General features: G+C 33.8%; 1 protein-coding gene across 2 annotated transcripts in view; it reads right to left on the bottom strand.

Moving 5' to 3' along the window:
- Window positions 1-6,746: 6,746 nt before the first annotated feature.
- VhaSFD (V-type proton ATPase subunit VhaSFD) overlaps window positions 6,747-13,296 on the bottom strand; it is a 75,378-nt gene continuing 68,828 nt past the window's right edge. For both annotated transcript variants that reach the window (XM_075364360.1, XM_075364367.1), the window contains exon 10: window positions 6,747-7,069. In XM_075364360.1, the coding sequence (XP_075220475.1) occupies window positions 6,994-7,069 (76 nt within the window). In that variant the 3' untranslated portion in view covers window positions 6,747-6,993. The remainder of the gene's footprint in view (window positions 7,070-13,296) is intronic.

Below are 13,296 nucleotides of genomic sequence, written 5' to 3'. Positions count from 1 at the left end.
TGATTTTCTTTCAGCTTTGAGTTTTGGATCGGAGTCTGGAGGTACTGGATTTTGAGGGCCTGGCAGTGTGCTTGTCGGCGGCCTTTATTGATATCACCGAAAATTCAATTTCCCACAGTTCTGTTCGAGGGAGACTTGCTCCTCTCTTGAGCAGAACAGGGACAATTCCCTGGTGGAGCAGGAGCAGGGAATTATCAGCTCTGAAACAGGCTGTCATCTGCGGAGAGGTTCTCAATGTGAAGGTAATCTGGAATGGCAGGCAGTTATTGTGATTGAATACAGAGATCATAGATCTCAATATTTTCACAAAGTTCAGAAGGCAAAGAGGAATTCCCTGCGTTCCTTTGTGTGCATGAGCAGGGGAACAAGGATCCTTGAGGAGTCATCTATAGGATGCTGGGGCATAAACAACATAAGGATGTTCTTCTGCCTGCCCTCAACCCAGTTTGGCATAATTTCAGACATAATTTTTGTCTGAGATCTTACGGAAACTACTTGATGATTTACTGCCCGACGATAATGAAGCTGGAGAAACCGCATACCATTTGTGGGTGCGGCGTGAGGTTGTTCAGTTTCGCGGGGTGCAGCGTCCTTTTAGATTACCAATGCTGTAGTGCATCAAGTTATCTGCAGTTTAGATAGGGGCAAGGCCTCAGGCTTCGATGGAATAATGGCAGAGCTCCTTGTTCACTTCATTGGAGTTAAACTGTAACACACGTGTTTAACAAATTACTGTTTAAGGATACTTCCCAGTATGTTGGAAGAAGAGTATTGTTAAAAGGAGGCGACAAGGATCCCGTTATTTCTTCGTCATATAGGCCATTGATGTTGCTCCCAGTCATTGGTAAGGTTTTCAAAAAGATTCTGTACTTGCTTATAAATGAGAGGCTGATCTCACAAAGCTTACTGATGGAAAATCAGTATAGGTTTCATCCCAGAAAGGGTACCAAGAGGGCATCAAACTCTGCGTGATGAGTGTGGTAAGAGCTAGCGTGGAGGAATATGTCCTGGGAATTTTCCTGGACATCCCCTTGCATTTAATAACTTATGGTGATAACTTCTGTGGCTTATGAATTACAAAAGAGAAATGCAGTGATAGTGAACTGCGAATAATGCAGTTACTTCAGGCATCAAGATGTGCTGCTCCACGAGGGCACGCATGAGGTAGGCAAGACACTGTCCAAAGGTTATCCTCAGGGCAGCATGTTGGGTCAATTGTTGTGGGTGGTGGAGTTTGATTCCCTTCTGCGGTTGAGATTGCCTGGCAGGTGTCTCATCATGGCTATGCTGACAATAGGCCATACCATTTGTGGTTGGTTGAAGGAAGCTAGCGGAGGGAGGTTTAGTTCTGAGCCAACCAGGCATGCAGGATACTTGTGGGGTCATTAACATAAGATGATGTTCAGCCTGGAGAATAACACGATGATGCTTTTTAAAGGCCGTTTGGCATGAGGCGTCAGGTTCATGTTTTGATCTCAGGCCTTCGGATTAAATTTGTTCAAGTTCGAAAAAGTACCTCAGGGTGTTTCTTGACGAAAATTTGCAGTTCTAGAAGCATCTTAATTACGTCGCAGATAAGGCCTGTCGTGCCTTCTTTGGTATTCAACGAGGTCAATTCTGATTGAGGTCTTAATTTTAAGACTATGATCCCATTCGACATCTTGATTTGTCAAAGGAAAAAGCAGAACTTCAAGGGTCAAGACTACAGCAATGGAATCTTCTTCAACGTGATGTCAGAGTCTCATTGTACAGACATCATCATAGGGATCTGCTTTCTTTTTTTGAGAAGAAAAACAATCTTGTTACTTGCTGCAACATTAATGACTTTATGAAATGTTTGAATCTGAATCATGATTCAACTAATTGGAGGCAATTCATAGACTCCTCCAAGCTTACTTTGAGAGCTGTATTACTTCACAACAGCAACCATCTTCCATCTATTCCTGTTGGTCATGCAGTTCACATGAAGGAAACTCATGCAAACATGGCAATCCTCGTAGACTCAATCAAATATGCTGAACACAAGTGGAAAATCTCTGGCAATCTAAAAGTCATCGCCGTACTCTTAGGAGTGCAACTAGGGTACACTAAATACTGTTTTTTATGTGTTTGGGTTGGGAAATCACATTATATTCAAGCAGACTGGCCTGTAAGAACTCTAGCGAGAAAAATGTCGTTGCCAAGCCTCTTGTAGACCCAAAAGATGTTATTCCACCCTTTCATATAAAGCTGGGTTTGGTGAAAAATTCTGATCCTGTGTTCGACCAAATTTTGGATGGGAAAGAAAAGGAAGCTTGGGAAGCCTTAAAGAGAGTCATTTATGGATTTTTAGACAACAAAAGAAATGAAAACTACAGTCAGTTGGTGATAGTACTTTTGCAAATATACCATCAACTTGGATGCAACATGTCCCTTAAAATCCATTTTTTCCACTCTTACCTGAACTTTTTCCCTCCTAGTTGTGGAGTTGTCAGTGATGAACATGGAGAAAGATTCCATAAGGTTATTTCTGTAATGGAACAAAGATATCAGGGCCATTGGAATGAAGCAATGCTTGCAAATTACTGCTGGTCTGTGTGTAGGATGCTCCAGAACTCACAAGAGGAAGGCCAAAAGACAACGATCTCATGAAGCCACCACATGATTCTCTTCAGGCCCAACCAACTGCCAGGTATTCTTCCATCAATTAATAACTCTTAGAATGTAACTGTCATTAAAAAAATGTCAAATGGATTTTCTATGTTGTTGGTATTATGTAATTAAAATTTATCATTTTCTCTTAATTTTCTAAAATAAAATACTTCCAGCTGTTGCATGTCACAGAAACTAGAGCTAAGAAAAAATTTTCTTTGTAATATTAGTTTTTCTCAAACTAAAATTAGTAAGATTTGACTCATGAGGTGAAGGAAACATTCAAAAAATATTTTTTGTTGGGCAGTGTTATTATTGTAACAAATCATTAATTAAAAGCAAAAAATAAATAAGATTTAAAATAAAATTTTAAATTAATTAGTTTAGCCAATGCAGGTTTCCTTCCAACTACACAATGAACCTTAACCTTGTACAACATACACATACATTACATCATAAACACTATGCAAATTACAACATATAGCCTTATCCAGCAACACATCTTACAATATCTCTTCTTACACTTGGTGATGTACACCTTACAAAATGGAACCATAACCCAAGATTCTCTGGATACCAGGTGAATCCAGCTGTATGAATGAAGCCCTAGCTTCAGTAAGCATGCTCTGCTGAAGTGTTTTTTATATTGTCAGTACTCGAGGGAAATGTCAGCCCCAATCCATAATCCTTCAATAGTTGTTGGTTCACTTGAAAAAAACCAACAAACCCGGGAGTTTAAAAGACTTTGACCAATCTTGTCAGGAGATAATGAAACAAGAGATAAAACAAAGACTGCTGCATTATCTGTTTGTAGTATACGGTTTATTTTAGCGAAATATAAGGAAGAAGGTAAATCATTTGCTACCTTCTTAATACATAAGTGTGTTGTAACAGCTTGTGGCTTCCTGAAGTCAATTAAATAACATAGGAGTGACACCCTGTTGATTGAGATGAGTAATGACGAACAATCAGAAGCTCCTAGCCCTTAGTTAAATAGAGAAGGATGAAGTAATAGCATCCTATGTTTGTAACATAATACAAACTGCTAGGTTGATCTACTGGTGACCAATCCACCATTAGCAAATCAGCTGATTTCGAAGTCAAGAATTCTAAGGTTCAAATTCTAGTTACTTTTATACAGATTTGAATATTAGATTGTGGGTACCGGTATTCTTTGGTGGTTGGATTTCAATTAACCACACATCTCACAGAATTGTCAACCTGAGACTATAACAGACTACACTTCATTTACATTCATACTTATCCTCTGAAGTAATGCCTTACAATGATTCCAGAGGCTAAACAGAAAAAAAGAGAGAGAGAAGAACCACATAATACACTAAACTCCAGCAAGGGGGAGATGTTTTGCCTTGACTTTGCTGGTACTGAACTATCAGAAGAGCTATCACTGCAAACAGTTACTTCTGTGGAGAGGATCATAAGGAAGAAGAATGGTGTTGATGTGCCAACATCCTCATTTATCCTAACCTTCTCTATTCCAACTATTCCTGAGCAAATAAGAACTGGCTACCTCTCGTTTAAATTTAGGTCTAAATTTAAAAGGTTGATCTTTTTTAATTTTTTGTATATTTAATAGAATTTACATCTAAATTTTTTATGTTCGTTCAGTTGAAAAACAGAAACTACCTGCCCAACTCAAAATTTAAGAATCTATTTTACTTTTTCTCATGAGGTAAAGCTGTGTCTGCCATTCAGTCCTAGTTTACATGTTTCAGGGCAAACACAAACATTCTGATATTAGTCCAGTCAATGATATAATGTTTTTTATGTTGAGGTTATGAATAGAGACAATGGCAACATTTCATTCAGTTCATGCTTGGGTAATCGATGACAATTTTGAAGAGTATGTGAAAGGTTTTTTGTATACATGTGATAATGAAAGTTTTGCAGATTCTGACAGTGATATTGAAAGCAGACATAGTATTAATTATACTAATGGCAGTGAACTTTATCCTGAAGTAGATGCTGAATGGAAATGGATATGGTATCATAAATAAAACAATGTTGCTGAAATCCCATTTACTGGTAATTTGGGTATATATCCCATTATTCATCTCATTTAGGCAATGAATTCTTCAAACTGAATGCTGTAAATGAATTTCTGAATGAAGCATTTTGGTTCACATCGTAAATAAAACAAATGTTTATGCTAGGCCAAACTACCCAAACGGTTGGATCAATGTTGCACCCGATGAGATGCATGCATATTTCACATTGATTATTTTAATATTACAGTGCAAAAAGTGTACAATAAATTAGTAATGGTAGACTAAAAAAATGATCTGTTGTCCAAAATATTCTGAAGTAATGCCACAAGACCAATTCAAAATTAATTTTAGATATCTCCATTTTTCTTCTACACCACTTTTTTCTCATTTTCTTATGTCGCTGAACATAATAAATTGCAAAAAGTACAAGCCATAGTTAAATATTTGTGAGATAAATTTAAAAAAAAACTTTATACAAAGTAGAAATGTTTCACTTTATGAAGCTTCATGGCTTTCCATGGAAGGTTGTCGTACATTCGATTCAATCCAAAAAAAAAAACCAGATTAGGAATAAAATTTATATTGGTAAAGAGGATCAAGTAGACACTGCTGGATATTTCAGAGTTAGTAAACAAGTGGTTTTTGATAATTAAAGATTTTTTACACGAGGGCAGAATTTTCTACTTGACTAATTGGTACTATTCCTCAAACTTATTTTAGGACTATTGACCTGGGGTACTTATGCAATGAGTACAGTTAAAACAAATGGACTAGATTTGTGTAAGGAAATGTTAAAAACAGATCTGAAAAAAAGGGAAACTTTCTTCTCAGAATTTGCTGTGTCTAAAATGGTCATATAGAAAAACCGTCATGAAGTTGTCTTCTTTGTATAAAAAAATCCCAACTATATGTCAATTATTTCTTAAGAGGTAAAGCAGGAAAAAAACTCCACAGCCTCTTTTAAAACTCCACATAAATGAATACAACAAGCTATGTGAGGAGTGGATAAACAGGTAGATTAGAGGTAAACAGTCGAAGACTGTGCTCTTTTCCTGTCATACATCGTTACAATAAAGGATAAAAAAAGTTATTTTTTACATATCTGATTTAGCAATTTAGCATGACAATGTGATTCATAGATTACTTCAAAAATTTAAAACAAAACATATATAAATTTTATTGATTTTTGGTTACATGTAGCTGAACAATTACTAGAGAGAGTAATACTACCTTGCCACAAAATTAATCCGGGACATCTACCTTTATCAGCTGACAGCCCAATGCAGCTGAATGCAAAAAGTGAGGTCATTTTATAAAACAATTCTACCAGCTACTAAAGCAGAGGCCTTCCAGAAAATGTGGAGTTTGTAATATTTATAAAAAGAGATCAGAAACTATATCAATGCAAAAAGAGTCAAAGTGCCTTTACACTTAAAAGAGTGTTTTGAAAAATACCAGTGTACTTAATTATGAGGATTAATTAAAAATAGGAATTGAATAAGTTTAAAACAATAACATTATCAGCAAAAAATAGAATTTTAAAAATTATGTGATACTCTGATTAATTAAATGAGATATTATATGTAAAGTCAATGAATAGCATGTAGTGAGTAAAAATAACTCATTCCCAAGTGACAGATACATCCACAAAATATTAAGACAGGAATGGGTTAGGACAACCAGAATTAGTAATTTACAATTGGAAAAAAGAACTGTGTAAGATAAATATAACAGTAGAAGATAAAGTTAACCAGTACATAAAACAAATAATTTAAGAAAAGAATTAACAGACATGCTAAAATCAAAAACTTAGTCCAGAATAAAAAGAAACCGAGAAGAAACTAACATCACACCTTTTAAACGACTGATAGAAAAAAAAAACATTTAAGTATTATATAGAACCAGTAATGTGAATACAGAAGAAATTTTCTACTTACAGTTACAACAAAGCAGTTAAAATCAGCTACATACCATCACAGTAATAATAAAATAAACCGCAACTGTTCAGACAACATATAAAAAATAACTGTACTAACCAACAATTAAACAGATGAATTTTAACAAACCTTATAAGTAAATGAAAGATAACTCATAGAAATTCATGTGAACACTTTAAAAGTTAACATTTTTAATTGCATATTTCATCAATAACACAATTATAATATTCAAATACTTTTACAATAATTAAACAAGTAATAATATCTATATCTTTATATACAAATTTCTAGTATTTAAATCACTATAAGAGGAATGTGAGTGAATAATAAATTACAAAATCCTTTCCACCACAACTATTCACTTGCCACACAAATCAAAAATATGGTTCTGGAGGTTTATTACTTTATTAACTGATTCATGCTTTACCAGTCAGGGTTGATCCACCTTTTGCAGTATTCTGTTCTTTCTCAAGCTGCCGTCCTAAATACTCCCTGTATAAAAACACACAAAATGAAATTAATATATTATAACTGTAATTCTTAACTGTACACTCTAAGAGAGGTAATTTCATGAGGTTATTTTTATTTATTATTTACTGCTTTTGTTTATTATCCTCATACAGTTAAAATTGTATAAAATAATGTTTCTGATGAGTCAGAGATATCTGCAAAAGTAGATAGAAGATAATAAAAAAAAGCAGTAAATGAAAAAATTAATTATTAATAAATTACATTCTGCTATTAGAAGCAATTTGCTAAACTATTTATCAATGTCTAAGAGAGGTCATATAATTACACTGGCATACGTCCAAATTTATTCCCAATGTGAGGGACATTCATGTCAATTCAGGACTTTTGTTAGGCTAGAGTGTTAACAGAAATTCCTGTGCATTCTGTTGGTTGTACACATAAGGTACAAGTGTCAACTATTACTGCATGGCATGCTGGCATGAAGCAAAAGGTTAAACAACAACAGTCAGTCGTAAAGAACATGACATCCAATGCAGAGAATGGATATGTGGAACAGAGCATTTTAATGAAATTTCTCATGAATGAAAGCGTAAAACCTGGTGAGATTTATTCACGACTCCTTGCACAGTACAGGGATAAGACTCTTAATTGCAGTAAAACATTTGTGGTGCAAATATTTTAAAGAACGCCACACATCAGTGAGTGACAATCCCAGTCAAGGTGACTCAGAGCCTACTGTAGTCATTCCCATGAACATTCAGCGAGTGGAAGAACTGATCCTTGATAATCGACAGATAACTTGTCAGCAAATTGCAGAAGTAATAAATATGTCTGTGGGAACTGTAAACAAAATCATTCACGACCATCTGAAGTTTAGCAAGATTACTGCAAGTTGGGTTCCAAGACGGCTTTCTGCTTTTAACCGGCAAAGAAGATTGCAAATCTCCAAAAAGTTAAAGCAATTTTCTGCAAAGAAGGCCAGCTTTTTCTCTTTCAAATTGTTCTCTGCAATGAAACATGGGTCCATCATTTTGCCCCAAAATCAATATGTGTATCAAAGTAGTGGAAGCATGCAGACTCGCCACCCCCCAAAAATTTTGAGCAATTGCTTCTGTAGGCAAAGTTATGGCCTCAGTTTTTTGGGATAAAAATGGCAGCATTCAAGTAAATTTTTTACCCCATGGAGTGAATATTAACAGTTAGAGATAATCAAACAGCCTAGATGTTTAAGAGCATTCTGTTTCTGCAGGACAATGCACAACCACATACGGGCTGGTCATGCATGTCATGTGGTGGGCTACCACATGACATGCACGCTACATTATCTAGGATAAATATAATTATTTATATAACCCCTGTGTAGCAGGGGATTACATCGAGAAATAAAGGAGTTTTTACAATCAAAAGTGACCTGAACACTCCTTGTACATTATTATTTATTGATAATTTTCTAGATTTTATTTGTTTTATATTTTTTTAAATTATTATCTATACCCTGACAAATCCAAACCTAAGGGTTTGATTCTACAGGGTTTTGTGTGAGGAGGTGATAAAATAATTAAAATGGCCAGAATTTAAGAATCTTTTTAAGGTAAAAATAAAAAATACAGAGTGACAGTAATTATCCAATCACTTTCTTTACTAACTGAACCACTTAAACAAACAGGTGATGTTAAAAAAAAATACACATTATCAACCTGTAACATCCATTTGCAGAAAGGAACTGTGCAGGAGGATGTATGCAATCTGTGAAATCCTAAGCAGGCAAGTTTTTTTAAGGTATTCTTCATACCTCAAGTTTCATATGAACTTTAATTTTCAAAAACAATAATTTAAAAAATGTCACTACCAATAAGTCAAATTTAGTTTATTTGTTTGTTTTTGTAAACAAAAGTTCTGTTAACAGAAATGGGTAAACAGCTACTAGTTTACGGAAAGGAAATAATGCATGAAACTAATATATCAAACATAAGTAATGATTTAAATTCAGTTAATGTCATCATTTGAAATAACGTGATTAACAATAAAAAATTCTGTATATTTCTCAATCTTTCCTTTACATTAAAATTAAAAAAAAATTAATTAAACATGGTATCAGTAAAAGAATAATTTAAAAAAGAAACAATGAACAGGTACAATGATGTAGAAGGGGAATTTAAGGCTACAAAGACCCGGCAGTTCTGTTCCACCTTCATGGCTGTGGAAAAGGTTTCTCAAGAACCTCCAAAGCACATCCGTACAATTTGGAAAGTTATTTACACAAAAAAAGTGTTTATCGCAATGTTTTCTGCTATGGAATAAGGCTTTGGTCACTGGACACAAAACTCAAAGAACTTAGGGATATGAAGGAGTGTTGTACTCCTGTTCAAGTGGGGTAATTCATACACTGAAGTTGTATGAATTACACAGGAAACTAGTCTGGGTTGTAAAAAGCATGAAGTCATCTTTGTGAACAACAAGGCTCAAAGAAAGTGCAAAAACAAATGAGAGGATTTTCATAATATTAAAGAGATCAGTAAGGAACTTGTAAATGCAAAAACCATTGAGTAATTTTTGAGACACTTGCCATTAAAAGGTGGATATACAAATTAATTCGATTTTAATGTGAAAATTATTGATAAAAAAGTGGCCATGTTAGTTTATGACATTGACCAGCACCTCTCTGATGAGGATAATTTGTCTCATCCCAGAGTAAAACAGACTTAGATAAGGCTGCTTTCAAAAAAAAGTACAAAGCCTGTGTTCAAGGCTGGAAGGCATGACGTTCAAATGGTATTATAGTGATGATTTCCAGTTGGAATCTGGGTCTCTCTAATAAGTTTATGTCTGAAGGTAGACTGTAGATTTACATCCTGTCATGCCAAGTTGACATGCAGAGATACTTTAAATGTTGCAGGTTCAGCTACATGGCAAAATTCTGCCAACATGCTGCAATCTCACAGAGTGAAAAAGAAAGCAGAGGCTTCTACCAGTTTTATTTATTTTTTTAATTTTACAGGAAGCAGAGGTACACCATAGATGCCCAAGATCCCTATGCAGCCTAAGTTGAGTTAGGTGTAAATGCTGATAAAAGAGCTGGTGATTATTTTCTTCAGCACCTGTATATGGTTAGGGGGGGGGGGTGATCTGCCATAATATTTCACAGGTTGGAACAAATTTTATACTGGTCATAACAGTATGTCTGCTTTTCTGTATAAGGTCATTTTTAATACTGCAATATAGCTGCTATATAATATAATAATACTGCTATATATCTGCCAGCAGATCAATGGAAGGTAGTTAAATGTTCTGTGGCAGCACAAATACAACAGATATCATCAGAGAAGATATCTCAGGTAGGATTTCTAATTAAGCTACAGTTGATGATTGCTCATATGATCATCAGTTAGTAGTTTCTGATTTAGAGGATGACGTGTTTCTACATGAGAAACATCCCTTTTCAACAGGGGCGCTTTCAGCACTTAAGTCTAGAACAGCTCCAGTTAGAAGACCTGCAGAGAAATTTTCTTTGACCGTAATTGAAACCGCTGAGAAATCCACCTCTCAAAGTACAGGTCAAGAGAGAGTAGGCCACGTAGTGGACTCAAGAACTGACTGCATTGAAGCATACTATGAATCGGCTCAAGCAAGCAGTACGATTATCCCAGGGGCAGTATTTTAATAAAATTAGGACTTCTAAAAGAGATTCCTGGTGCTTCTTTGTAAAGGAGTAGTTTACGGTCTAAGGACATTAAGAAGAAGAAAGACACTCTTATCGACAAAGGGAGATGTAATCTTCAATAAGGATTATGTCTTGCAACTTCTGTTGAAGAATTTCTTGCCACATGATCTTAAGACAAATGAATCCTATCATCTGCGAATCTACAGGGAAGTTTCAAATTTCCATTTGTTTGAATTAGATTAAAATCCACAGATAATCTGTAGTCAAGTCCCAGGAATGATCATAATGGAACTTTTCCTGTCTTTTGGGTAGGAGTCTATGTACACACATTGACTAGGATGTACAACAGAATGCTTTCTGCTGGTTATTTTCCTGTTTGTTGGAGATGAGGAAATTTTTAATTTCTCTTAAAAGGTAGTGATAAAAATTCCATATGAGTTCCTATAGCACTCTGATGCTCTTGAAAACAGTAGATAAATTCTTTGAAAAAGTTTTATACCTCCTTATTAATGAGAGATTAATTTTTTTTTTAAACTGTGGAAGTTGTAAGTGTGCCTATAACTTGTTGAATGGATAAATTACTAGGCTAGGACACATTGTTTGTTAGTACTCAAACACAGGAAGGGTGCCTGGGAACAATATCAAGTAATCTAATAGTCATTAGTATTAATAAAAACAATTGGCTTGGCTGGCTCTAGTACTATCAATTGCAGATAGTACAATAACCATTTGTGGATTCTGGTTGAGGGTTACGATGTAAGACATTCAAGATGTCAGGACGAGGCCTACAGAAAAGGCAAAAGTTGAATTAATAAATCACAGACGTAAATTTCTACCAAAGCACTTACATTGGTGGTATCCTAATGAGGTCAGGCTTATTACTATGAGATGTAAAAAATCAAAGGGCGATAAACAACCGGAAACGCCACAAGGCGCTTCCAGTCACCACACCACCCTATGGGGTTGGGATGACGGTTATGGTGTAAGTTAATTATAATCTGAATCATACAAATAGCCAAACTGAATTGTTTGATATGTGTTGACTATCAAATACTTTAATTGGAGAACTATTTATTTTTATTTTTTGTGAACTCAAATTAAGTACTTAGATCACTTAAATTTCTTCATGTTCTCTTCATCGCTTTATCCCTATAGATAGATTTAGTGCTACAGTTCTTTATCTCCTCTTGAACTTAATCTGTATAGTTGGAGCAACAAAAAATTGTGTAATGTCAGCTTTTAAAAATTCATAAATTTACAAAGAAAAAGTAATGTCCAAACATCATTGACTCATAAACTTTGGCCTTTAGAAGTTGAAATGCAAACTGTGCATTAGATATGCTAGTATATTTAATCTGCAGGTCTTTGCAAAAACAAGATAATCTTACTTATATTTTCATCATTGTTTTTTATCACTGAATGAATGTTTTTTTATTGGCTTAGTTACTGTACACATTTACTTATTCAGCTTACAAAATAAATAAAAATTGTTTATTCAAATCTGATGATAGCAATTAAGTTTTAAAAAAAAGTAAAAAAAAAACAATTTTTTATAGTTAGCTAAGGCTTAAGGCTACCTTAGAATTTTTACCATTCTTATGAAGCGAGTTATTAAAACTTCATGAGATCATACATACTTCAAACACACTAACTGATCCTACAAATATTGTGCAATGGACAAACAGAAGTAGAAGGTATTTCAACTATTCTACTATTTTCAACTATTTTATCAGTATAAACATATTTTAAATATACATTGTCAACTTTCTGTGTGCTGTTTAATGTTATTAATTGTGTATTATTTTTTAATTTTTGACATTTGTTTATTATATATATTATATCTACTAAAAAATTATCATAACCATTATGTATGGCAATTTGTTTTATAATAACTATTTCTTTGTTTAATTTATTTTTATTTTAATTATACTTTGTATAATTAATTACTCTATTTATCAAGTTTGTATAAGTACTAATGTTGTGAAACCACGGGTGATTTGAAGATCTATGTATAGTGGTTTTGCTAGATGTGGGTTTATTATACACTGAAGTTAAACATTGATTATTTTTATTATTAATTTCAATATTAACATCTAAATAATTTTTTTTTTTATTATTATCAATTTTAAAGGTAAATTTCAATCCACTATAGTAGGAATCTAATTTGTTCAAAATGATTAAATCCTCGTTACATATAACTGAATTATAGACTATAAAAAAATATTGTCAACATATCTAGTCCATAATAAAATATCATGCATATGAGTTATCCCATAAAAAACTTTACTTTCAAACTCCTATAAATAAACCTCAGATAAAATGGATGACAAATGAAAACCCATTGGTACAGTGTTTTCCTGGGTGTAATATTTATCATCAAATTTAAAATAATTCTGTTTGCATATATTTCTTATAATAAGAATACTATTTTCAATAAATAAGAGATCTTCATGATTTTTCATTAATTCTTTATTATACTAATAGTTTTTGCAATGAGTATACTAGGATACATATTACAAATATCATAGCTAACCATCCTAGTTTTATCACTAATTTTTAAGTCTTTTAATTTACTTACTAATTTGTA

This window comes from Lycorma delicatula, chromosome 1 (assembly GCF_047948215.1).
Source record: "Lycorma delicatula isolate Av1 chromosome 1, ASM4794821v1, whole genome shotgun sequence".
NCBI classification, from domain to species: Eukaryota; Metazoa; Arthropoda; class Insecta; order Hemiptera; family Fulgoridae; genus Lycorma; species Lycorma delicatula.
This window is presented reverse-complemented; position numbering and strand designations above follow the sequence as displayed.